The sequence below is a fragment of the Muscardinus avellanarius genome (assembly GCF_963383645.1).
Source record: "Muscardinus avellanarius genome assembly, chromosome: 10".
NCBI classification, from domain to species: Eukaryota; Metazoa; Chordata; class Mammalia; order Rodentia; family Gliridae; genus Muscardinus; species Muscardinus avellanarius.
Window position 1 is genome coordinate 59,826,005 of NC_137796.1, and position 26,877 is coordinate 59,852,881.

At 43.0% G+C, this 26,877-nt stretch overlaps 1 protein-coding gene and 1 pseudogene across 2 annotated transcripts; both read right to left on the bottom strand.

The window, feature by feature from the left end:
• Positions 1–19,995: 19,995 nt before the first annotated feature.
• On the bottom strand, positions 19,996–20,886 carry LOC308268077 (MOB-like protein phocein; annotated as a pseudogene). Its single transcript has 2 exons — positions 20,739–20,886; positions 19,996–20,517 (listed from the first exon to the last, which is right to left on the bottom strand). The product of its transcript is annotated as an MOB-like protein phocein (transcript).
• Positions 20,887–25,181: 4,295 nt separating this feature from the next.
• Positions 25,182–26,090, bottom strand: LOC308268525 (vomeronasal type-1 receptor 4-like; the record flags this gene model as incomplete). Its single annotated transcript, XM_080703646.1, has 1 exon — positions 25,182–26,090. The coding sequence occupies one exon, from the start codon at positions 26,088–26,090 to the stop codon at positions 25,182–25,184; it is 909 nt and encodes a 302-aa protein (XP_080559772.1).
• Between the last annotated feature and the right edge of the window lie 787 nt (positions 26,091–26,877).

A 26,877-nucleotide genomic window follows, 5' to 3' on the forward strand; every position in this document is an offset into this window, starting at 1 on the left:
GAAAACTCTGCTTCCAGGAATCTTTGGTGATTTCCTTTGAAACCCCCCTCATGTTACCCCTGAGAAACATGAGGCTGTACCTGTTTTCTGTATTTCTATCTTTTTAATAAACTCCTTTAAATCTTCAGCAAAAGTCTGGGCTATTGCATATTTATCCTTAGATCAGGACAAGTACCCACAGTTGAAAGGAATTGTGTCCAGGAGCCTTAAAAAAGTCCCCAGGGACAGTTTCCCCAAATGTTAATACTCACCCAAAACCGTAACGCCAGGTTTTGATCCTAAACTATAGTACAAACAGTATTAGAGATTGATCTCTAAAACACAAATCAAGGTGCTTCTTTCCCATACAATTTAAGATCTACATGGAACCATCTGTATTTTTTCCTTTTTTGTGGTTCTGGGGATGGAACCCAGGGACATTGTACCTCTGATCTACACCCCCAGCCCATTTTTTTTATTCTTTCTTTCTTATTTTTTCTTTTCTTTATTTTTTATTTTGAGACAGGGCTTTCCTATGTTGATGAGGGTCTTGCTAGGTTGATGAAGCTGGCCTTATAGATTCAATACTCCTATTTCAGCTTCCTAAGTACTGAGGTTATAGGCATGTACCACTGCATCTGCCTCAGAATTTCTTTTAATTAATAAATTCAATAATTTTTTTCACTCGTTCAAAAATTGCTTTGTTTTTAAGGGTCAATTTCACATGTCAAAAATTCAACAAACAAGGACACACACACAGATACTAACAGAAAATATAACAACAACAACAAAAATAATAATAACAAAATAATACAATCCTGCAAATATATAAATATTGTGCAGACTTAGCCACTGCAGTTCTTCTGGGTCTGCATGAATTCTTTTAGCTGCTTAATGTTCACATCTATAATAGGGTTTTTTTGTGTGTGTGGGTCTAGGGATGGAACCCAGGGGCATTCCACCTCTGAGCTATACTCTCTGCCCTATTTTTTATTCTTTATTTTGAAACCAGGTCTCACTGAGTTGCAGAGGGCCTCACTAAGTAGCTGAGGCTGTCCGCGAACCACGATCCTCCGATCTCAGGTTCCTGAATGCTGGGATTACAAGCGTGTGCCACCATGCCTGGCTGATGCTGAACCCACTTCTCTCCTTGCCTGCATAGGCAGTGAATGCTGCTGGGATCAGACCCAGTGTATAGGTAAGACTTTGCATTCTTTACAGCTGGCTTGGATTGGTCTGACTTCTCCCTGGTCACTATAATGGGGAGGTCTGTGGCAATCTATGGAGGCCCTACTAGGGCTCTGAGCCCTGGAGACTGTAGGCCTCTTTAACATATTCACCATTGGGGCTGTCTTTTCTTCTGCCCCTCTGATGTGTCTGCTAGCAGACTCAACCCCTACCTTCACCAGGGTGAACCATAAAGTATCAGACCCTATGAGTCTATCATTTGATGTGCGAGGCCCTGTGTTGGTGCTGGATGGTCTCCTGTAGAAATGGATGGTTCACTTATGGTATTGTTGAATGCTACTCTAGATCTCTGGTGAATGTGGTGAGCTTGGCCATCAGGGCTGCAAATCAGCAGTTGCTGACTTCATTTCAAGGCCCTGGGTTTTTTGTTGGGGACCTCTGGAGGCTGTAGTGCTGGTAGTCCAGGTGCTGTGAGGCAATATGGAGCCACCACTGTGGCTGCAGCCATTGGGGGTGGAAGGTTCTTTTCTGCCCTCTGATTTGCCTTCTAGCCTTGCTTCCACTGCCTTTCAATTCCTGGTGTTGTGTTCAAATTTATGCCGCTTGCTTTCTTTTGTCAAGATTTTGTTTTCACGGTGATAGTGATCGAGTGTCAGCAAAACTGATATGTGCTGCTTCCCTCGGTAGTCATTTCCTGGAAGTCCCTCTGCATTTTTCAGATCATAATAAAATGAAAGTAGAAACCTACAACAGAAAGACCAAAGTAAATTACGCAAGTATATGGAAACAGAATGATATACTGGATCAGAGGAGAAATAAGAAGAAAAATAAAAGTGTCTGGACTTAAACAAAAATAGAGGTGCAACATACCAAAATCTATGACACACTTTTTTTTTTTTTTTTTTTTGTGGGGCTGGGAATGAAACCCAGGGGCATTCGACCTCCGAGCTACACTCCCTGCCCTACTTTTTTTTAATTCTTTATTTTGAAACCGGGTCTCACTGAGTTGCAGAGGGCCTCACTAAGTAGCTGAGGCTGTCTGCGAACCACAATCCTCCAGGTCTCAGCCTCCCGCATGCTGGGATTACAAGTGTGTGCCACCACGCCCAGCAAGACACTTAGATGAGATACAACATACTAAAATCTATGAGACACTTTGAAGGTATTTTTAAGAGGGAAATTTATAGCATTGAGTGCCCATGAAAAAAGAACAAAAAGTCATCAAATAACCTAATCACAAACCTGAAAGACCTGGAAAAAGGAACACTCTAATCCCATAACAAGCAGAAGTCAAGATGTAATTCAAATCACAGAAGAAATAAATGAAATACAATAGAACAACAAAGTAACACAATAGTAAAGATCAAAAGAACAAAAAGCTGTTTATTTGAAAAGATTACCAAGATTGATAAGCCCTGAGTGAACCTATCCAAGTTAAAGAGAAAATTAATCCAAGTTATTAAAATAAAAATGAAAATGGAAGCATTTCCCCCACAGACAGTGGGGAAATTCAGAGAATCATCAGACACTATTATAAAAATTTATACTCTAATGAACTGAAAAACAGAAGAAATTGACAGATTTCTAAACATATAAAACATACTTAAGTTGAACCAAGAACATTTAGAAATCCTAACTGACAAATAGCAAACAGAAATAATAATAAAAAAAAGCAACAAAAAGCCTCCCATAAAAGACCCTGTGGTCCGGGCCCCTGGTCCCGACCCAACCCTGGGCAGATGGGCAGGCACTGGCGGGTCACCCCTAGGTGACCCCCTCTCAACCCAGAAGGACCCTGTGGTCCGGGCCTCTGGCCCTGACCCTGGGCGGGTGGGCAGGCACTGGCGGGGCACCCCTAGGCGACCCCCTCCCCACCCGGAAGGACCCTGTGGTCCAGAACCCTGGCCTCGACCCTGGGCAGGTGGGCAGGCGCTGGCAGGGCACCCTTCGGCTACCCCCTCCCCACCCAGAAGGACCCTGTGGTCCGGGCAACTGGCCCCAACCCTGGGCGGGTGGGCAGGTGCTGGCGGGGCACCCCTAGGCGACCCCCTCCTCACCCGGAAGGATCCTGTGGTCCGGGCCCCTGGCCCTCACCCTGGGCGGGTGGGCAGGCGCTGGCGGGGCACCCTTTGGCAACCCCCTCTCCACCCGGAAGGACTCTGTGGTCCGGGACCCTGGCCCTGACCCTGGGTGGGTGGGCAGGCACTGGCGGGGCACCCCTAGGTGAACCCCTTTTCACCTGGAAGGACCCTGTAAAAAAGGAAAAGAAAAAGATAAAAGGAAAATATTGGAGAGGGGTCAAGGAGGTGGTGGACGCCAGGATACTGGAGACGCAGACAAAACTTATCCAAATGAACTGGAATTATTGGAAAAATTCCCCACTAAGGAGGACTGCTTCTTCTCTACATTGTTAAGAATCTTGGACATCACCTGTAAGAAGAGAGACTTTAGCGGAGACCAAGGAGAAAGGAGGAGCTGAAAGCGGTCTCTGTGTTGGCGGTGGAGACTTGTATTCAGGAGAAGCAGAAATCGGAGCCTACCAACCTTATTTATTTATTTATTTTTTTGGAGAAATTTCACCAAAGGTTGAATGCTACCATTGCGCATGCTTAGGAAGACTGGACAACATTCAGAGTGGAAAAAGAGCTTGGGAAAGATTTGAAATGGTGGAGGCAGTGGCAATGGCAGTGGCCAGTACTCAGGGGAGGCAGATATCTGATGCATTACACCTGAAACCTTTGAAGTAATGACCCCAGAGGCAGAATGCTACCACCCCGCACCCTCAAGAACGTGGGACAAATGGTTGGGCGAAGAGCGTGCTTGGATTAGAGCCTGCCAAGGGGTGAGGCCAGCGATGGACACAGCAAAGCTGGGATTGGAGCCTGTCGTGAGGCAAGGCCGGTGCTGGAGCCTCCGAGGCTGGGATCAGAGCCTGCCAAGTAGTTAGGCCATTGCTAGGGCCAGTGAAGCCGGGATTGGATCATGCCATGAGGCAAGGCCAGTGTTGGAGCCTTCGAGGCTGGGATCGGAGTCTGCCGAGGGGTTAGGCCGGTGCCAGGGCCAACAGGGCCGGGATCGGAGCCTGCCATGAGGCAAGGCCGGTGCTGGGGCCTCCGAGGCCGGGATGAGAGCCTGCCAAGGGATTAGGCCGGTACCAGGGCCAATGGCCAGCATCGGAGCCAGCTGTGAGGCAAGGCTGCTACTTGGGCCTCCGAGGCCAGGATCAGAGCCTGCCGAGGGTTTAGGGTGGTGCCGGGGCCAACGACCGGCATTGGAGCCAGCTGTGAGGCAAGGCCAGTTCTGGGGCCTCCAAGGCTGGGATCGGAGCCTGCTGAGGGGTTAGGCCGATGCTGGGGCCAACGGCCGGCATCGGAGCCTTCCATGAGGCAAGGCCGCTATTGAGGCCTCTGAGGCTGGGATCGAAGCCTGCCGAGGGGTTAGGCCGGTGCTGGGGCCAGCGAGGCTGGGATCGGAGCCTGCCATGAAGCAAGGCCGGTGCTGGGGCTTCCGAGGCCAGGATCAGAGCCTGCCGAGGGGTCAGGCCGGTGCCAGGGTCAGCATGGCTGTGATTGGAGCCTGCCGTGAGGCAAGGCCGGTGCTGGGGCCTCCGAGGCCGGGATCAGAGCCTGCTTAGGGGTGCTGGGGCCACTGGCCAGCATCGGAGACTTCCATGAGGAAAGGCCGCTACTGACTCCTCTGAGGCTGGGATCAGAGCCTGCCAAGGGTTTAGGCCGGTGCTGGGGCCAGTGAGGCTGGGATTGGAGCCTGCCTCAAGGCAAGGCCGCTATTGAGGCCTCCGAGGCTGGGATAAAAGCCTGCTGAGGGGTTAGACCGGTGCCGGGCCACTGGCTGGCATTGGAGCCTTCCGTGAGGCAAGGCCGCTATTGAGGCCTCTGAGGCTGGGATTGGAGCCTGCCTCAAGGCAAGGCCGCTATTGAGGCCTCCGAGGCTGGGATCAAAGCCTGCTGAGGGGTTAGACCGGTGCCGGGCCACTGGCTGGCATTGGAGCCTTCCGTGAGGCAAGGCCGCTATTGAGGCCTCTGAGGCTGGGATTGGAGCCTGCCGAGTGGTTAGGCCGGTGCTGGGGCCAGCGAAGCCGGGATTGGAGCTCACCATGAGCCAAGGCTGGTGCTGGGGCCTCCGAGGCCAGGATCAGAGCCTGCCTAGGGGTTAGGCTGGTGCTTGGACCTCCAAGGACAGGAATGAAGGCTACCAAAGGGTCAGGTCGGTGACAGGGTCAGCGTGGCCAGGATCGGAGCCTGCCGTGAGGCAAGACCAGTGCTGAGCCTCCAAGGCTGGGACCAGAGCCTGCTGAGGGGTTAGGCTGGTGCCGGGGCCAGCGGCTGGCATCAGAGCCTTCCGTCAGGCAAGGCCGCTATTGAGGCCTCCGAGGCTGGGATCGGAGCTTGCTGAGGGGTTAGGCCGGTGCTGGGGCCAGCGAGGCCAGTATTGGAGCCTTCCGTGAGACAAGGCTGGTGCTGGGGCCTCCGAGGCCGGGATCAGAGCCTGCTGAAGGGTTAGGCCGGTGCCGGGACCAGCGGCCTGCATTGGAATCTGCCGCGAGGCAAGGCCAGTGCCGGGGCCTCCGAGGCTGGGATTGGAGTCTGCCAAGGGGTTAGGCTGGTGCCAGGACCAGCGGCTGGCATTGGAGCCTTCCGTGAGGCAAGGCCACTATTGAGGCCTCTGAGGCCAGGATCGGAGCCTGCCGAGGGGTTAGGCCGGTGCTGGGTCCAGCGAGGCCGTGATCGGAGCCTGCCGTGAGGCAAGGCCAGTGCTGGGGCCTCCGAGGTCAGGATCAGAGCCTGTTGAGTGGTTAGGCTGGTGCCGGGGCCACTGGCCGGCATCGGAGTCTTCCATGAGGCAAGGCCGCTATTGAGGCCTCTGAGGCCGGGATCGGAGCCTGCCGAGGGGTTAGGCCAGTGCTGGGGCCAGCGGCTGGCATCAAAGCCTGCTGTGAGGCAGGCCAGTGCTGGGGCCTCCGAGGCCGGGATCGGAGCCAGCTGAGGGGTTAGGCCAGTGTCGGGGCCAGCGAGAACAGAATCAGGGCCTCCCATGAGGCAAGGCCGCTGCTTGAGACAGCGAGGTCTGGATCAGTCCACCGGGTAGCCAGGCCACTACTGGGTCCGTCAAGAGTGGGATCGGTATTTGCAATGCGACATTCACAGAGAAATATCGCATAAAATTAAAACCAGATGCTTCCCCTAATCAGCAATAACTAGGAGGAAAGGGGCAACAGGAAGTGGTCGAGCTATGGAAAGGGCCCTATAGGGAAGCAATTAAGGTGACCAATCAGAGGGTATGGAATAAGGGAGGATGAAGCCTCTTTAAAAAGCAGGAGGTACATAAACATATGTATTAAAATTAATCACCAGACAAGCATGGGATCGAGGGAGGGGGAGGGAATGGGATGGGGACTGGATGAGGGCTAATTGGGTGATGTGTGCTTGTATATCCTCTCAAGTCTTGTATTCCAATGTGATGTATGATTACAATGCACCAATAAAAATAAATTTTAAAAAAAGCCTTCCATAAAGCCAGGCGTGTTGGTGCATGCTTGTAATACCAGCATTTGGGAGGCTGAGACTGGAGGATCAAAGTTCGCAGACAGCCTCAGCTACTTAGTGAGGCCCTCCGCAACTCAGTGAGACCCTGTTTCAAAATAAAGAATAAAATATTGGGTAGGGGGTGTAGCTCAGAGGTCAAATGCCTCTGGGTTCCATCCCCAGACCCAAAAAAAGAAAGAAAGAAAGAAAGAAAGAAAGAAAGAAAGAAAGAAAGAAAGAAAGAAAGAGCCTTCCATTAAAAAGCCCAGGTACAGAAGGATTTCCAGCTGAATTCTACAAAACCTTTACAGAAATTATACTCAGCACTTCACAAGTTATCCCATGAAATTGAAAGGGATAAGGTCCTTCCAAACTCCTATGAGGCCAGTATCACCCTATAGCAAAACTGAATAAACATACCTCAAGAAAAGAAAATGACAGACCAATATCATAGATTAACATTGATGTAAATATTCTAAACAAAATACTAGCAATGTTGCATTCAAAACCACACTGAGAAAAATGAGCAGCATGATTAAGTCAATTTCATCCCAGGGATGCAAGTGTGGTTCAACATACACAAATGACATAAATAGAACTAAGGACAAAAAAAATCACATGACCATCTCATTATATGCTGAAAAACAAATCAAAATTACACTGCTATTCTATCAAACCCCAATTAGAATGGCAATCATCAATAAGTCAAACAACAATAAATGCTGGTAAGGATGTGGGAAAATAGCAACTCATCTACAGTGCTGATGGGAGTGAAAATTAGTATAGCCACTTGGAGATCAGTATGGGTATTCCTCAGAAAGTTGGGAATGGATCTACCTTATGCTCAGCTATATTTCCAAAAGGAGTGAAATCAGAATATTATAGCAATGCATTCATATTCATGTTTATAGTAGCACAATTTATAATAGCCATGTTACAGAACAAACCTAGGTATCCATCAACAAATAAATGGATTACAAAATAATGGAATATTCACAGAACGGAATTCTACTTAGAAATTAAAAAAACAACAAAATAATGTCACTGGAAGGAAAGTGTATGCACCTGGGAGCATTATGTGAGATTGGCCAGTCACGGAAAGTGAAGGGTCATATATTTTCTCTCATATGTGGAAGGTATGGAGAAATCAGGATACCAGAGGGACTTCAGACGATGGAGGAGAAAATTCAATGGACTGAAGTAGGGGTTCCACAGGAAGAGGAGGTGGAGGAGGAAGGATCAGTGAAAAAATCACTTCCATAGCCTTTATGTACATAGGTGAGAGATCGAGGTCCATTTAAATGCCCTGTATGTGGAAACGGAGGAAAGGAAAGAAGCTGGGAGAAAGCCACCAATGCAGTGTGCATGTATGTCACCATCACTACACACTACATTATAATGTGAGACTAGAATGCATCATAAAAGTATTAAAAAATAAATCACTAAGGCTGGCCTTGGACCTGTGATCCTCCTGCCTCAGTCTCCCAAGTACTGGAATTGTAGGTTTGGACCTCCACACAATTGTATTTTTGTATCTCATTTTATCTTATCTACATTTACTTCTATGCCACAGGCATCTCACAGGGTCTCCTTACTTATTATATTTATTTCTTTGGATATGGATATATATATATATATATACCTAACCCTTACTAGTGACTGGAACATGCAAGGTCAGCATTATGTATTTGCTCCTCAAAATCAGTCTCATTGGCCAGCACAATTTAACATAAATATAATAAGAATATAGGACAATATGGTTCATGCCTGTAATCCTTTTTCATGAAAGGCTGAGACAGGAATAGTACAGGTCCAATGGCCACCTCAGCAATGTAGCAGAACTCTGAGCAACCTACCAAGACCCTGTTTGAACATGAAAAATATTAAAAGTCCCAAATGGACTTGAACATTTTCCAGCAGCTAAATTAAAAAAGAGTGAAAGCAATCAAACAAAATGCAAAGACATACGTTAAACAAATAGTCAATATGAAAACTGTTAACATGGTATATGTGTACATTTAAACTCAGGATTAAATAAAGATTATTTTATTAATTTAACTTAATATTAAGTGAATGACTAATATTATTTATATATATAATTATATGTAATTTTCTAATAAATTAATGTATTAAACCTAAAATTTATTATTATGATTATTAGAACTCGGGATTCCAATTCTGAGTATACTGTAGATTAATAGGACACCTGAATTCACACTGGTGCCAATTAAATTTCTCAAGGGCCACATGGATTTTCTTTTTGCATATAAGCCATTTGTAATCCTCTTCTATTGCAGAGGGAAGTCTGGGAGTGAGATCAGCCATAAAATTCTCTTTCAGGATAGGTAATTATCATCAATGAAAGTGTAGATGAAAATTGGGAAATTATTTTTATTACTACTCATCAGCAAAAATGGGTAGATGGTGGGTAACATGATGATAAAATGGCAGCAATCCCCTTTAACACTGGAATTTTCTCATGTATGTAAAAGGAATACAGAGTCACAAGGTGGTTAAGCAATAAAAGAACACAAAGCAACCAACCAGCAGAAGGATGATATTTCATTGTCAACATGATTTACAAGCTTTGATAATTCCCTGGGTCTGAGATTTGCAGTCCAACTCAGTGAAGGAGTAGTGGTAGCAGAGATACCACACCTTAGTTGCAGCTCCCCATAGGAAAACGCCCAGCCCGGCACCCCCACGGTCTTGTGCAGCCTCGATTAACTTCCTGGGTCTGAGACTTTGCGATACAACCCAGTAAAGAAGTAGTGGTGGCTGAGATTACCGCAAACTCGAGATACAGAGCACCCTAAGTAAAGTCATAGTGACCCAGAGAAGGCACAAACTTCTGAAATCATGTGAAAGAGGAACAACAATAGAGCAGTGAATGCCACAACCCCATATTATCAGAACCTGATAACAAAGAAATTCAGAGATCTCCAGAAAATCAAATCAGGAATATAATTGTAGATAAAATACAGGACCTTAGAAAAGAATTTAGAGAGAGTTTAAAAGAAATAAGGGATACAATCATTGAGATAAAGGCCTCAATTCAAAGTATAAACAATCAATTAGACCACATGGAGAATAGAATCTCACTCCTAGAAGATGATCACTACAAAAATGAACGCATAATTTATAACTTAGAAAAAAAAATCAGACAGCAGGAATCTGACACTGAAGAAATACGGGCCCATTTTAAGAGAGCTAACCTAAGAATAATCGGAATAGAGGAGGGAAAAGAAGGTGAATGCAAAGGGATCAATGATATCTTCAAAGAAATAATAGCAGAAAATTTTCCAAACATAGAGCAAGAAGTTGATACACAGATCCAGGAAACTTATAGAACTCCCTTTAGACAGGATCGGAGAAGAGGTTCCCCACGCCATATAATTGTCAAAATGACCAATGTGGAAGCCAAGCAGAGAATCTTATAGGCAACAAAAACAAAGGGCCAAGTGACATTCAGAGGCAAACCAATTAGAATCACTCCAGACTTCCCAAACCAAGTCATGAGAACCAGAAGGGCTTGGAGTAACATATTCCAAAATCTAAAAGAAAACAATTTCCAGCCAAAAATTTCCTACCCAGCACAACTATCTATCAAATTAGATGGGGAAATAAGAAGCTTCCATGACAAACAGAAACTGAAGGAATTTATGTCTTCAAAACCAGAGCTAGAGAAAATACACAAAGAAATTAACTACAAAGAAGAAATAGGTAACACACACCAGAACCAGAGAAACAAAATTTTCCATCTGGCAGACAACTAAGCAAAGAAGAATATATTCATATGTTTATTGGTTAAAATCTTTGGAGATTCATTATTTATTTTAGTCATTACCTATTTCCAAATTGCATTATTTGCTTTTATTGTTGCTAATTTTTAGGATTTCTATTGGGAATATTAATATACTTTCAGATGTAGCATTAGGAAATATTTTATCCTATTTTATCAGTAACTTTTAACTGTTTACATTGTCTTTGGATGTACAATTTTTTAAATTTTTTTAGGAAGTTTGTTTATTCTTTTGTTGCCTGTGCCTTTGAAATCATATAAAAAAAATCACTGCCAGTTTCAATGTTGTGAAGTGTATGACCCAGGTTTTATTCTAATAGTTTATTGTCTTAAGATTTATATTTAGTTTGGATATACAATATTTTTTATTTTTTAGGGAGTTTATTTACCCTTTTGTTGCCTGTGCCATTGAAATCATATCCAAGAAATCACTGCCAATCTCAATGTTGTGAGGTTTTATGACCCAGACTTTCTTCTAAAAGTTTATAATCTTAAGATTTATATTTAGGTCTTTTATCTATTTTGAGTTAATATTTGTATATGGTGTTAGGTAAGGGTCCAATTTTATTTTTTTCATGTAATTATTATTTTTCAACAATATTTAGTTAAAAGATTAGTATTTCCTCCACCAAATGTTCGTGGAAACCTTGTCAAAAATAAGTTGACAATATATGGAAGAATTTATCTCTAGGCTTTTATTTAACTCCAATGGTTTATATATCTGCCTTTAGAACAGTACTATACTGTTTCAATTATTGTAGCTTTATATGGTTTGAAATCAGAAAATATACAAATTCTAGCTTTGTTCTTCTTCGAGATTGTTTTGGGCATCTAGAGTCCATATTTCATATCAGGATAGATTTTTTTATGAAAAATAAATAAATAAATGTATGATAGTTTCACCTAAAAAAAGAAAAGAAAAAAATATTCTCTGGTAAGAAAGAAAGCAAAAAGAAATACTGAAATGTTATCTTTAAGTCATCAAAAGCTTGGTATGTGAGATTATCATCGTTAATATTGGATAAATTGCTATAAAACTGGATGTCAACCACTAAGCCAAGCATGGGAAAGAGGGATGGGGAGGGAACAGGGTGGGGATTGGGTAGGGGCTAACTGCGTGATGTGTGCATGTATGTCTACAAAAGTATTTTCTTTATACCATTATGATGTATGAATACATTGCACCAATAAAAAATAAAAAATTTGGATTACTGGAAAGATGGCGACCGAGAAAAGCGGGGCTTAAGAGCCCCACTAACAACCAATCTCCATTACCACAAAATCAGCACCTTTCATAGCCAGAAAACACCATCACCAGAGAAACAAAAAAATCACCAGACTCCAGAGAGAAAGCAGACTGAGAACAGAGCTCAGAGCCACAGAGGAGATACACCGGCCTCACGCCCGAGGATGCGGCAGCAGCGCCATACTGCCGGCGGCAGCGGCGAGTTCACCGGATAGCTACAGCAACCTGAGGTAAGCCGCTGTGGAACAGCCAGGCAGGATTTTTCAGCGCAGGGAGCTTTCTAAAGCTCCCAGTGGCCGAGCTCAGCACTGCTGTGTTGCCATGTTCCTCTTCATGCGCCACATACAGATAAATAGCGTCCCACATGCTATCAGTAGAAGAAATGCCCAAAACACCATTCCTCCCCAGTCTTTTTTTTTTTTTTTTTTACATTTTTATTTGGAAACAGGGTCTCCTAAGCCAGCATGCGTGGCTGGCTTCGAACCTGCGTGATCCTCCTGTCTCTGCCTCCCAAGTGCGGGAATTACAAGCGTGCGCCACCACGCCCGGCAACTCTCCAGTCTTTTAAAAACCCTACTGTCCCATGAATCATGTCCATCCATTGTTGATCCGTGGCCACCTCCACTCTGGTATTTTTTACAGCAACAATTGACGAACATAAGTCTTGTATGGTCTTTTGGAAGTCTCGGCTCCAGTTTCCGCATCACAACAGCTTAAGGAAAACAAAGAGGCATTCCAACACCAGGCTTTGTCCCAGGTCTCATTGTGTTGCAGAGGGCCTAAGTAGCTGAGGCTGTCTGCAAACCGCGATCCTCCAGGTCTCAGCCTCCCGAATGCTGGGATTACAAGTGTGCGCCACCACGCCTGGCTCTTCTTTTTCCCGGGTTTCAGCACCACTATGTCGCGACCCTAAGGCTCTGACCAGCAGAGCCTAGGGAAGAAACACACGAACATCGACTTGCTGATGAAACTACTTCCTCTTTATTCCCCACAGCAGTTTCCTTATATACCATACCAAGCCTGTTCCCAAAATATCCACCAATCCCATTCCACCCATGTCCATCCCATGCTCCCTAGAAGGTACCTCATAGGTGTACTGGCATTACATCAGATCATGCATGAGGCGCGTGATACTGACAACAGCGCATGCGCCAGCCAAGACCAACAGCGCATGTGCCAGCCAAGACCACTATCCTTGGCAGTAAGCCCGGGCGCCATCTTGGGCTGACATGCCACACCCTGGCTTCCCACAATATGGCAGGTGAAATACTGAAAGAATACCAACAGAAAGCTATTTCACCTTAAAATATGTTGGACAAAACAAACTTTAAGGAAACAATTGCTGGGTATAAAAACCACTGCACACAGTCTCTCTCTCTCTCTCTCTCTCTCTCTCTCTCTCTCTCTCTCTCTGTATGTGTGAGTGTGTGTGTGTGTGTGTGTGTGTGTGTGTGTGTGTGTGTGCAATGTAAAAATAAATATACAGAATTCTTAGAAGACGCAAGAACATCTACCACATCTACCATTGTAGTGGGAAATTGTAATCAAAGGCCTTTATTAATCAACTGATTCAGTAGACAAATGTCAGGATATTAAAAAAAAATCAAGTCATCTGGGTGTTGTGGTGCATGACTGCAATACCAGTACTTGAAATCCTGAGACAGGAGGGTCACAGGTTCAAGGACAGCCTCATCAAGTTATTGGGGCCATGTTTCAAAATTAAAAATTAAGTTGGGTGTGGTGGCACACACTTGTAATTTCAGTATTTGGGAGGCTGAGACAGGAGGATTGAGGTTTGCGGACAGCCTCAGTTACTTAGGCCCTTTGCAACTCAGTGAGACCCTGTTTCAAAATAAAGAATATAAAACAGGACTGGAGGTGTTTCTAGGAGGTAGAATGACCCTGAGTTCTATCCCCATTATTGCAAAAAAAAATAAAAAAATAAAAAATGGGTGGGATGGCACATGCCTGTATTTCCAGCATTAAGGATGTTGAGACAGGAAGATCACAGATTTGAGGCTTACCTTAGCAACTCAGTAAGAATCTGTTTCAAAATAAAATTAACAAGGGCTAGGGATATGTCACAGAGTTAGAACAGCCCTGGGCTCAATTCCCCATACCACACAAAACAAAACAAACAAAACATAATGCATTTATAAAAGTAAAAACAAAAATAGGAGATATTTACATATCATAATAAGAAAAGCATTCAGAAAGTAAATCATGCACAAAATGAAGTCCATGTGTGAAATTCCAGATGGGGGACTGGACAGTGACAGGTCTTCCTATCTCCCTCTCATCCTCAAGGCTGAGTGCTGCAGAAGCCTTACTCTAGACAGCTGGTGTCCGGAGACAGAGCAACATATCAAAGAGGCGGCATCTGAGCAGCCAGGACTGTATCTCAGGGACAGGGTGACGACTTCTTCTCCCAGTGGATGCCCTCACCCTTTTACTCACTGCCCCAATGACCTTGTTAACTGTGCATCATTCTGATGCACCCAGAGGAGGAACAAACCACTTTCCCATATGCACAGTGAGTCTCCTGGCGAATGATTAGGTTTATTAGTTAGAAGTGTAAAATGCCCGTTTGAGAATGTGTGTTTTCCCAAGTTGACCTACATCAGAAAGTAAACGTCAGCATCTAGAAAGTCATTAAAAGTTAGTTTTCACACAGCTGATGCAAATCACCGCAGCCCTTGATCCGACCTGAGCCCTAAGCAGGACTCCAGAGAACACGGCCACTTTTCCCCAGGGCTCTTGTACCTCTGACTCTTCCATCATGTATTTACTTCTTCTAGGTTCCACAGAGCACAAGCCTCACACAGGACAGAGAGTTTTACTGTGACTCCATGGCCCATGGATCAGTCCTAGTTGTTACATGTGGTTTGCCATGAGCCTGCTTCTCATGGAAAAACTGCTTCTGCTTGCCGCACTTGATGTGGTGGTGCAGGACTATGATCCTGTTCCTTGAGAGGCAGAGAAAGGAGTGATCCTGTAACCGTTTGGGATGTCACTGTGGGTTCTTGTTCTTAGCTAGTTTAGAAAAAATAGCCAGAACTGCACTGCTGCAAGCTTAAGCAAAGTTTTATTATTACAGGTAGAAAGGAGACACAGAGCAATTAAAGCACTACATCAGAGGTAACACAGTGGAGTGCCTTGAAAGTAACACACTGAGGTTTCCGAATACATAGCATTTTAAGTAATTTATTATCTCCTCTCTTCCCATCCTGCTTATCCAAAAGTCCAATTTCCCCATTAAAAGCAGAAGCAGGCCTTCCAGTTACTTCTGCTGTGTAAGCCTTTTTTGTTAGCCTTCTTTGCCCATCCTCACAGGGACAGACAGAGCTGACATCACTGATCAAATTGCATTAATTGGTTATCAAGGTCAGGGGGCTGCATGGTAGAAGCCTGCTTTGTTTTTGTTTTATTTTTATTCTCTTTTTCAAACTCAATAGTTCTTTTTATTTTAAAGACTATTTATAAGGGAAGTATGGAGAAGGAAAATGTTATGTGTATATACAAATACATCAATGTGACTCACTATCATGTACAATTACAATGCACCAATTAAGAGATTATTTTAAAATCACTTATGTGCATGTACATTTTCAAAATTCAATAAAGTAGTAAGGAAAAATAGGAATGTTTCATTTAGGTCTTACCCAGTACAATCAATCAACTGCACAATGCAATGAGTAAAAGTCAATATGAATACAAATGCAAGACAACAAACTGATGTTTTCTTTTGGAGAACATTTTACGATCAATTCCAAACACACAATACAAGAAGAATGGAAAGAGTTAAAAAAAAAACAGTCCTGTTTTATTTTCCTGTTAACATTAAGCCATATATTCAAAATGTGTTTCAAAAGACTTAACCAGATCACTAATCCCAGTCACTACCTTAATTCAAATGTTCACTAGTCAAACAAAGGAAGTCCACTGTGAGACACTATCTAGATAGAATAGCTACATTAATATATATCATTTATTAATTTAGTAGTTTAAACTCTCAGATAAAATATTTAGCAAATATGCTTAAAATGGCTATTTCCATTGGTTTTTAGTGTCATCAATATAATGCATAATTTCAAAGTCAATATTCCTTTCACTGTGAACATAAAACTTCAAAGATAGCTGTGGGTTTCAGTAATGACTGGCTTCTGGGATAGTACTATTCAAAACTAAAAGATGGGCAGGCTTGGAAAGGTATAAAATATATATACACACACAATATGGTATTCCCCATACTTTTTTATATATACTTGTAATACAGTATAAATTATTATTCAAATCTGAAAGAAACAATCAAGATGAAAACATTTTCTTCTTCATATTAAAATAGCCCTTTTAAATGAAAAAGAAGTTCCTCGGGTTGTTAAATCTGGTCAAGAGGTAGCTCTTAAATATTTTATTCATCTCATGCACAAGTTTTATCCTATCCTAGTGCCTCATGAAAACCAATATGTCAACAAGACTTGCAGCATTTTATGAAAAATTGCTGAATCTGCTCTTGAATCTTTCTTAAGACAATCAATTATAACAAAGTACAAAAACATATGACCATTTGTCAACACCATTGGAATCTGAATTATTGCATTTAATCTCATCTGTGCAAATAATTCAAACACAAACTTTTGGTGAGGGAGCATAAAATAAATACTATAGTATTTATCCACCTCTATTTAATGCTGCTAGGATTAAATAAAAAGATTAATATCACTAGCAGAAAGAGTAAAACTATTTTAAAGATTATTTTCTTAGTAGTTATAACAATTCCACAAAGCAAAGATAAACAAGATCCTATGTCAGTACAGTTTTCCTATAGTGCAATATAATTTAGTAAGCAATTAATACAAATATCAGTAGACTTAAGCCACAATTAAATCACAGTCTGGTGAATACACTTCTAAGCTAAAGTAGTTTGGAGAGGACTGAGGTATATGAAGAGTGGACAGGGCAGGTTTCCAATGGAAACATAATTTACCTGCCTTATCATTATCATTGCCATTATCTAATAATTTACTACTGTAAAGGGTAAATCCTTTCCAAGTATGCTGGTCTAGAATATTCTTTGTGTAACACAGTAAGCTTCTTCAAGTATTACTGATACCTCATTTGAACTTTTATTTGGGTATACACATAACCATATGCATATCAAAAGCTATAAATTTTTAAAACACTCTCATCTCATTTTTGAAAAGTTAACATTAAGACGATACTATCTAAACTTGGGGGTAAAAAAACAAAGGAAAATATTAGTATCCCTTTAGTAAATGACTTGTGTGAAACCACAATCTTACTCATTTGTTTTACAGATAGGTTTATTTGATGAAAATTGTGATCCAATAGCAGCAATTTTAGCAAACTTTAAATATCTCACTTAACAGGCATTAAAAACAGATAATACTAATCTTATTTAAAAGCCATGAGTGGATGACAGCTGGGGCCCGGGTCGCAGGACTCTGGGCCCTGGGCTGGACCACGCGTAGCACGCCAGACCCCTGGAGAAACCAGGCCCAGTACCCTGGGTCCCGGGCAGGGGTCGCGCAGGGCACGCCAGCTGGGGCCCGGGTTTCGGGACTCTGGGCCCCGGGGCCGGGCTGTGCGTAGCACGCCAGAACCCTGGAGTAACCGGGCCCAGTGCCCTGGGTCCCAGGCAGGGGTCGCGTGGGGCACGCCAGCCAGGGCCCGGGTTGCGGGACTCAGAGCCCCACCTGGAGTAGTACAGAGCACGCTGGACCCATGGGGAAACCGGGCCAGGTCACAGTGCTAGTGAGTGCCTGATCCCACTACCTCCTCAAACCACACATACTGTCTTCTCTTATTGAGAAAAAAGAAAAGAAAAGAAAAAGAAAAAAGAAAAATATCAGAGAGGGGTTAAGAAGGCCGTTGTGGATGCCAGGATACTGGAGATACAGACAAAACTTATCCAAATGCACTGGAACTTATGGGAAAATTCCCCGTGAAGGAGGACTGCCATTTCTCTATATTGTTAAGAATCTTGGACACCACCTGTAAGGAGAGAGTTTAGCGGAGACCAAGGAGAAAGGCAGTATTGAAAGCGGTCTCCGTGATGGCGGTGGAGACTTGTATTCAGGAGAAGCAGAAATTGGATCCTACTAACCTTATTTTTTTTTTTTTTGAGAAATTACACCAAATGTCGAATGCTACCATCACGCATGCTTAGGAACACTGGACAACATTCAGAGTGGAAAAAGAGCTTGGGAAAGATTTGAAATGGTGGAAGCAGTGGCAATGGCAGTGGCCAGTACTCAGGGGAGGCAGAGATATGATGCATTCATTATACCTGGAACCTTTGAAATAATAACCCCAGAGGCAGAATGCTACCACCACGCACCCTCGAGAATGTGGAACAATTGGTTGGGCGAAGACGGTGCTCGGATTGGAGCCTGCCGAGGGGTGAGGCCAGCGACGGACATAGCAAAGCTGGGATTGGAGCCTGTCGTGAGGCAAGGCCGGTGTTGGAGCCTCCGAGGCTGGGATTGGAGCCTGCCAAGGGGTTAGGCCAGTGCCAGGGCCAGCAAGGCCGGGATCGGAGCCTGCCATGAGGCAAGGGCAGTGCTGGTGCTTTGAGGCAGTGACCAGAGCCTGCCGAGGGGTTAGGCCAGTGCCGGGGCCAATGGCCGACATCGGAGCCTTCCGTGAGGCAAGGCCACTACTGGGGCCCCCGAGGCTGGGATCGGAACCTGCCGAGGGATTAGACCAGTTTTGGTGCCAGTGAGGCTGGCATTGGAGCCTGCCGTGAGGCAAGGCCAGTGCTGGGGCCAGTGAGGCCAGGATTGGAGCCTGCCGAGGGGTTAGGCCAGTGCCAGGGCCAGCGTGGCTGGGATTGGAGCTCACCATGAGGCAAGGCTGGTGCTGTGGCCTCCGAGGCCGGGATCAGAGCCTGCCGAGGGGTTAGGTCGTTGCTGGGGCCAGCTGCTGGCATCAGAGCCTTCCGTGAGGCAAGGCCGCTACTGAGGCCTCCAAGGCCGGGATCAAAGCCTGCTGAGGGGTTAGGCCGGTGCTGGGGCCAGCGAGGTCGGCATTGGAGTCTGCCATGAGGCAAGGCTGGTGCTGGGGCCTCCGAGGCCAGGATAAGAGCCTGCTGAGGGGTTAGGCCGGTGCCGGGGCCAATGGCCAGCATTGGAGCCTGCTGTGAGGCAAAGCTGCTACTGGGGCCTCTGAGGCCAGGATTGGAACCTGCTGAGGGGTTAGACCAGTGCTGGGGCCACCGAAGTTGGCATTGGAGCCTGCCATGAGGCAAGGCGGGTGCTGGGACCTCCGAGGCCGGAATCAGAGCCTGCCAAGGAGTTAGGCCTATGCTGGGGCCAGTGAGGTTGGCATCAGAGCCTGCCACGAGGCAAGGCCAGTGCTGGGGCCTCTGAGGCCAGGATATGAGCCTGCTGAGGGGTTAGGCCGGTGCCAGGGCCAGTGGCTGGCATCGGAGCCTGCTGTGAGGCAAGGCTGCTACTGAGGCCTCCGAGGCCAGGATCGGAACCTGCCAAGGGGTTAGACCTGTGCTGGGGCCAGCTAGACCAGAATCAGGGCCTCCCATCAGGCAAGGCCGCTGCTTGAGCCTGCGAGGTCTGGATCAGTCCACCGGGTAGCCAGGCCACTACTGGGGCCGTCAAGAGTGGGATCGCTACTTGCAATGGGGCATGCACAGAGAAATATCGCAGAAAATAAAAATCAGATGCTTCCCCTAATCAGCAAAATCTAGGAGGAAAGGGGCAACAGGAAGAGGTCGAGCTATAGAAAGGGCCCTATAGCGAAGCAATTAAGGTGACCAATCAGAGGGTATGGAATAGGGGAGGATGGAGCCTCTTTAAAACGCAGGAGGTACATAAACAAATGTGTCAAAGTCAATCACCAAACAAGCATGGGATCGAGGGATGGGGAGGGAATGGGATGGGGGCTGGATGAGGGCTAATTAGATGATGTGTGCTTGTATATCCTCTCAAGTCTTGTATTCCAATGTGATATATGATTACAATGCATCAATTAAAAAATAAAAAATTTTAAAAAAGCCATGAGTGGCACATTGGTGAATACACAGCTCATAAATAACTTAAAAAGTATTTTCCATCTTAAAAGTGAACACACAGTGTACTAAAACCTATACTCAGCAAGAAACTATAGTATGGATACATGATTGATGTATCTGACATGGTATCCACAGTACACAATTAACATTAATTATATGATCAGTACATTTTCCTTTATGATTTTCTTCATGCTTCACTTTCCCCAGAAACTGAATTCTGAACTTATTCTAAAATTGTTACAATCAGGTTATACTTGGACATTAAATTATATTTCATCACAATTTAGTAAGCCGATGACTTAAAAGTGTTTCATTTCCCTATTCATCAGATATCTGCCGGTGATAAAAAAAAATAAGCATGCTAAAGTATTCTGTAAATCCTATGGCATACTGATCCCAATTCTGGTGCAGGGATTCTTTTATGCTAATCTTGTTGGGAAAATATTTATTGCTATTCAGAAGACATGCAGCACCATAAAGTGTGTGTTTTGTGTAGTCTATAGGAGGATATTCTTTGGAGTTTTATGAGCTGCACAAAGAAAAACCCACTGTTGGGTTGCTGTCATTTGAGTACAAATATCTGGATGGCATTTACTCTGAAATTTGGCAGCAAGTCCCTTTAGTTCAGGGCACAATTGCCTTAAGTGTTCATACTTCCCTATATCCTCATCCTCGGGTGGTTCAAGAATCTTGTCAATATTGGAGCCATCTAAGCCAGGTGGGGCGTCACAGGCTTGTAATTTCAATAATTGGGAGGCTGAGATGGGGGGATCGTTGGTTCGCGGCCAGCTTCAGCTACTTAGTGAGGCCTTTTGCAACTTAGTGAGACCCTGTTTTAAAATAAGAAATAATATAGGGCTGGGAAGTATAGCTTGGAGTTAGAATGTCCCTGGGTTCCATCCTTAGTGCTGGAAAAAATATTGGAGCAATCTGCCCTTGTATTCTGTTGACTATACTGCTGAACAGCAAGTGTTCTGTTCACATCATCAAATGATTCATCAGGTTAATTACAGGTATTCTGCGCCTTGGTGCCCAGCTTGTTCCACCTCAGAACTGCTACCCTCTCCACCATGACCATAGTGCCAGCTTATTGTTATTCTTAAAGCATGTATTGTCTACCTGTGTTATTGGTGCTTTCTCATCCTATTCTTATCTCTGTCTGCCAGAAGTTACTTGCTATATTGAAAACTTCTTCTGTCATAAAGAAAAGGAAGACACAGGAATATAGTCTTTTAAAGTATAGAAGTTTGGGGAACTATAACTCTTTTGTGTTATTGGTGATTAATATGGGTCAATATAGCTTGATTTTTTATCTTTTAACTTAAGTCTAAACTGTTATGAGAATCTATATAATTCTTTTTCTAAGTATAATTTGTCTTCAGTGTTCAGCTGAGCTAAAAAGCCAACTTTTAGCTGACCAAGGTCAACCTTGACTGCAGCTCTTGGCTGACAGCTTAGAGATAGAGAAAATAATTTTTATTGTTCTGCCTAACTATGAGAGCTTGTTCTTATTAGTAATTAATACTGTCCTTATTAGCAATCAATACAGGTTCAATCCCATAAGGTGCCAGCCTCAGCACCTTAGCAAGACCTTATTTCAAAAATAATATGTCGCCAGGCATGGTAGCACACACTTGTAATCTCAGTACTTGGGAGGCTGAGATAGAGTATCACAGGTTCTTTACCAGCGTCAGAAACTTAGTGAGGCCCTCTGAAACTTAGCAAGATCCTGTTTCAAAATAAAGAATAAAATATAGCGGTTGTAGCTCGGAGGTAGAATGCTCTGGATTCAATTTCCAGTACCACAAAAAATGGGGGTGGGGTAGTAGCTCCAAATTAGAACGCCCTGGATTAAATTCTCAGTGCCAAAACAAAAAAACATCATCCACAACGATACAGATGTTGAAGTTGCTGTAATATTTGTACTGTTAGGTGTTTCCTTCACGATGTGTTCTACAGAATAAAGAACAACAGAAAGAACCAATATTCACATGAAACCCAGGTTTATTAATGAAATATGCCATAACTCTGAACATCCAGAAATATATGCTTCTAAAATTAATATATTCTTTTCTTTCTTGTAGGCTCAAAGAGTCCTAAATGCTTTATACACCTTGTACATGTTGTGTGTGAGGACTTGTAAGTTTTGATTTTTCTGTGTGTGTGTGTGTGTGTGTGTGTGTGTGTGTGTGTGTGTGTGTGTTACTGGAGACTGAACCCAGGAGTATTCTACCTCTGATTTATACCCCAGTCCTTTCTTTCTTTTTTTTCTTTTAAAGCAGGTTCTCTGTAAGTTGCTGAGGATTTCACTAAGTTTCTGAGGCTGGCCTTGGAGCTGCCATCCTCCTGTCTCATCCTCCCAAGTACTGGTATCATAGGCATGCACCACCATGCCCAGCTAGGTTTTGATTTTAGGAGCATAAAACTAAAATTTTATAAATTTTCATTTTGTGCAGAAGGCTTTATGCTGCACACAAAACACATAAATTCTTATTCTTTTTTTGTAGTACTGAGGATTGAACTCAAGGCATTCTAACTCCTAGGTACACTCCAGTCTTTTTTAAAAAAAAAAATACTTAGAAACAGGAGATGTTATAGATGAGCAAATAAGGTGACCTAACTGAGGGGATGGGAGTGGGGAAGAGGAAAATTCTCTAATGCACATGATGTACTTTGACAATCATATCAATATCAATCACCAGGCCAAACATGAGAAGGAAGGAGGAGGAGGGAATGGGATGGGAGTTGGGTAAGGGCTAATTGGGTTATGTGTGTATATATGTTACCACCATATTGTATCCCATTAAGATGTATGACTGCATTGCACCAATAAAAATAATTTAAAAAGAAACAGTTTCTCACTACATTACTGACAGCCTCACTAAGTTGCTGTAGCTGGTAAAGAACCTATGATCCTCCTGTTTCAGCCTCCTAAGAACTGGGATTACAGGCATGTGACACCATGCCTGGCACATAAATTCTTATTCAATTTAATTTTTATTGAAACATGTATTTTTTTTCTTTACAGTACTGGGGATGTAACCCAGGGAAAATCTACCTCCAAGCTACACCCCCAGCCCTATGTTTTATTCTTTATTTTGAAATATAGTCTCACTGAGTTGCAAAGGGCTTCACTAAGTAGCTGGGGCTGTCCTTGAACTCCTATTCTCCTGTCTCAGCCTCCCAAATGCTCGTAAGTATGTGGCACCATACCTGGTGAAACATGCACTTTTTTATATAAAAAGTTAGATTGAAGCAGCGATGTATTTAATCTCCTGTTGTAACTGTATGTAATTTTATGAGCAGATCACAACATTTTATTCATCTTTCAATTGTATACATACAGAAATTCAAAAGAACTGAATAGCTAAATCAATTCTTAGCAATTAGAACCATGTAGGAGGCATCACAATACCTGATTTCAAACTACACTACAGAGCTATAGTAATAAAACAGCATGGTATTAGCACAAAAGCAGACAAAGAAATCAATGGACTAGTAGATATGAAAACAAATCCTCACACTTATAGCTGGTTGATTTTTTATGAAGGCATAAAAACATATGCTGGAGAAAAGACAGCTATTTCAGCATATGGTGCTAGGAGAACTGGTTTTCCATATGAAGGAGAGTGAAATTGGACCCAAACTCTCATCCTGAGGTACTCCAAAGTACTGGTATTAAGGGTGTGGCCACTGCACCTGGCTCAGAAACTCACCCTAAAGTCATCATGCAACAAGCAAGGTATATGCAGGTATGGAGGTAGGAATCTGGTTCCATTCTATACACCAATAATGAACTCAGTATGAAAGAAGTGGGGAAAACAATTCCACTCACAACAGCCCTATAAAACCTCTAGTAGTTATCTTAACCAATAGATGAATGTCCTGTACAAAATCGGAGGACAAAAAAAGACTATGTTCATGGACAAGCAAATTTATATCATGCAAGTGGCCATATTCTTCAAAAAAACCTTTGGATTCAATCCAGTCATCATCAAAGTAACAATGACATTCTCTCCAGAACTGGAGAAAACAATCCTAAAATTCATTTTGAGGAACAAAGATCCAGAATCACCACAGCATTTCAGTGCATTGCTGGAGACATTTTGGTCATTTTCAAATGATATTACAGAGCTGTAGTAGAAAACTGTATTAAAAGAGGCATAAAAACAGACACAGAGACAAATGAAATAGAATGAAAGACATAGAGACAAACCTAAACAAATATAGTGAATTGATTCTTGACAAATGTGCCAGGAACATCTACAGTAGAAAAGGTTGAAGAAAGGTAACATCTTTAACAAAAGGATCTGCTGATGAAACTGGCTACCCCGATTAATTTATATATCTCTTTTCATATGCACATATATTTTCTCGAATCACAAATATTTTGTATCATCTATTATATTTCATTTATTTAGCACACTGATATCCATGCATCCAAACACTAAAATAATGCCTAGAATATTTAGAGTGGAAAAATTTTACTTGAATATTTCTTGAATGGTTTAAAGAAGTTTCTTCAAACACTGCAATTAACTAGAAATTTAATGCTAACCCCAAGTGGAGTTTTGCATTTTCTAGTTGCTGTATTTGAAAAGAGCAAACCAAGTCAGGTGTGATGGTGCACACCTGTCATGTTAGTATTTTGGAGCCTGAGATAGGATTGTAGGTTTTCACCTAGGCATAGCAACTTAGTGAGATCCTCAGGAACTTAATGAGGCCATATTTAAAAATAAAAATATTTCCATCTACATCCAGGTATGGTGGTACATGTCTAGTACCTGGGAGGCTAAGACAGGAGGCTTGTAGGTTTGAAGCCAGCCTCAGGAACTTAGTGAGGCTCCTAGTAGCTTAGCTACAATCTATTTACAAATAATAAACAAAATATAGGGCTAGAGTTGTATCATGAAGGTAGGATCTCCAGGATCGATTCCCAGCATCACTAAAAAACAAAAGAAGACAACCCAAAACAATAAAAAAATCAAGCTGCATATGTAGCTTAAAGATAGACAGTTCTTGAGTTCAATTTCTAGTAACCCCCAACCTCCCAACACACAATGAACAAAAACAAGTAAATAAAATAATTTTAATGGTATGTTTTAAAATTGTTCATTTATCAAATTTTCATAATTGAAACATACTATCAAATTATTAATAGTATATGCATACATTTGTATTCATTCTACAACTTCAAAATCTAGATACTTCAGCATTTCCATCATATTTGAACTCAAACTAGGCACATGTCAAGTGCACAGAGCTAAATGGCTTCTTTGATTTTCCATATCATTAAGGCTTACTCCTGTTGCAAGTGAAAATGTAGGGCATGATATGAGCCATGGAAATCTCATTGAGAACAGGTCATTAGCATCAATAAAGTGAAGACAGAAATTTGGTAATAATTTTATTATTCGCCATCAATAGAAATGGGCAGATGGTTGGGTAACATGATGATAAAACTGCACTAACCCCCTCCAACCTTTGGATTTTCTCATGGATATTACAGGAATAAAGAGTCATAGCATTGTTTGAAAAATAAAAGAACACAAAGCAGCCAACCAGCAGAAGGATGGTGTGGGTGGCTTTGTGTTCAGAAGATGCCTGAGAAGAGAGGTGGGGTCTGAGGACACGCTGTGCTCTCCTGCGGTGTTTGTAGAGGAGATTCACCATGTAGAGGCTGGTGTAGATCATGATGGCCACAAACACCAGATCTCTAGTTACTGTGACACTAATAAATGACCCAGAATTGTGTTTTCCAAACTGCACATTTTGACAGTAAACATGGGAATATCCATGACCCACAGGAGTGAAATTGCTTTTGGCTTTTACAATTTTAAATAAGCTGCTATAGATGAGGATATTGATGAGCCAGAAACAAAGAAAGGAGGGAAAAATCCATGCAGAGAGGTTATATTTAAACCGGTCCCACTTAGAGTTCGTGGGACTGATGGTGATAGCTTGAAACGTGCTCAGGAGAGAGGTAGTGCAGATGGAAAGACCCCGGGACACTCTGGACATGAATAATACTGTCTGGCAACCAGCATCGTCCAAAAAATGTTTTACTCCAAAGGAAAACATGGCATCTGGCACCAATGTGAATATAATGGTCAAAGCATTGACCAAAGTCAAGTGCATGAAAATGGTATTGATGGGCTTCTTCAGATGAGGTTGATTGAGGAAGAAGTACACATATACCCCAAAGAGGAAAGAGTTCCCCACAACACCAATGCACATCTGAGATATGAGGAAAACTCCAAAAAATGTTTCACTTGTGAACATCATATTAATGATGTTTAGATGTTTTAATTGTATAAACCAGGACCTTGATGAAATATTTGGAAATTTTTAAAAACTATTTTGTGCGGAGGTGGGTGTGCTATTGCATGTTTGTAATCCCAGTACTGAGAAGGGCGAGACAGGGAGATCACAGGCTGGAGAGCAGCCTCACTAACTTAGCAAGACCTGTTTCAAAACGAGAATTGAAATAGGGCTGGTGTTTTAGCTCCAGGGCTCCATTCCCAGTACTATGCACAAAAGAAGAAGGTACTAATTGAGTATTAAGGAGGAGAGGAAGTGGGGAGAGGGCAGGTGTGGGTGAAATGTCCAACTGGTCTGTTTTTCCCAGATGTGGTATTTCCAGAAAGTGGACTTAAGGGATTTCTGAGAATCTTAGAGTACAGAAGTTGATGTTGTGAAGTTGAAATTCCACTCTAACACCCATGAATTGTAGGATATTAATCAGGAGGATCTGTTGGCCTGCATGAAAAAAAAAATGTTTGTATTAAAGGTATGTTTAGGTCAAATTTCTAACTGTAATTTTTTTGTACCGTAGGTTGAACTCAGGAGCATTCTACTCTAAGCTACACTAACAGAACTTTTTATTTTATATCTTAAAACAGTCCTGCTAAGTTGCTGTGGGTCTTGCAAATTGCTGAGGCTGCAGTCCTCCTGTTTCACCCTCCAGAGTACTGGGATTACAGGCATGCACCACACTCACTCACCATGTGGACTGCTGTTGACATTTGATAAAACACAACCACATAGAGAAATACGTCTAGAGAATTAA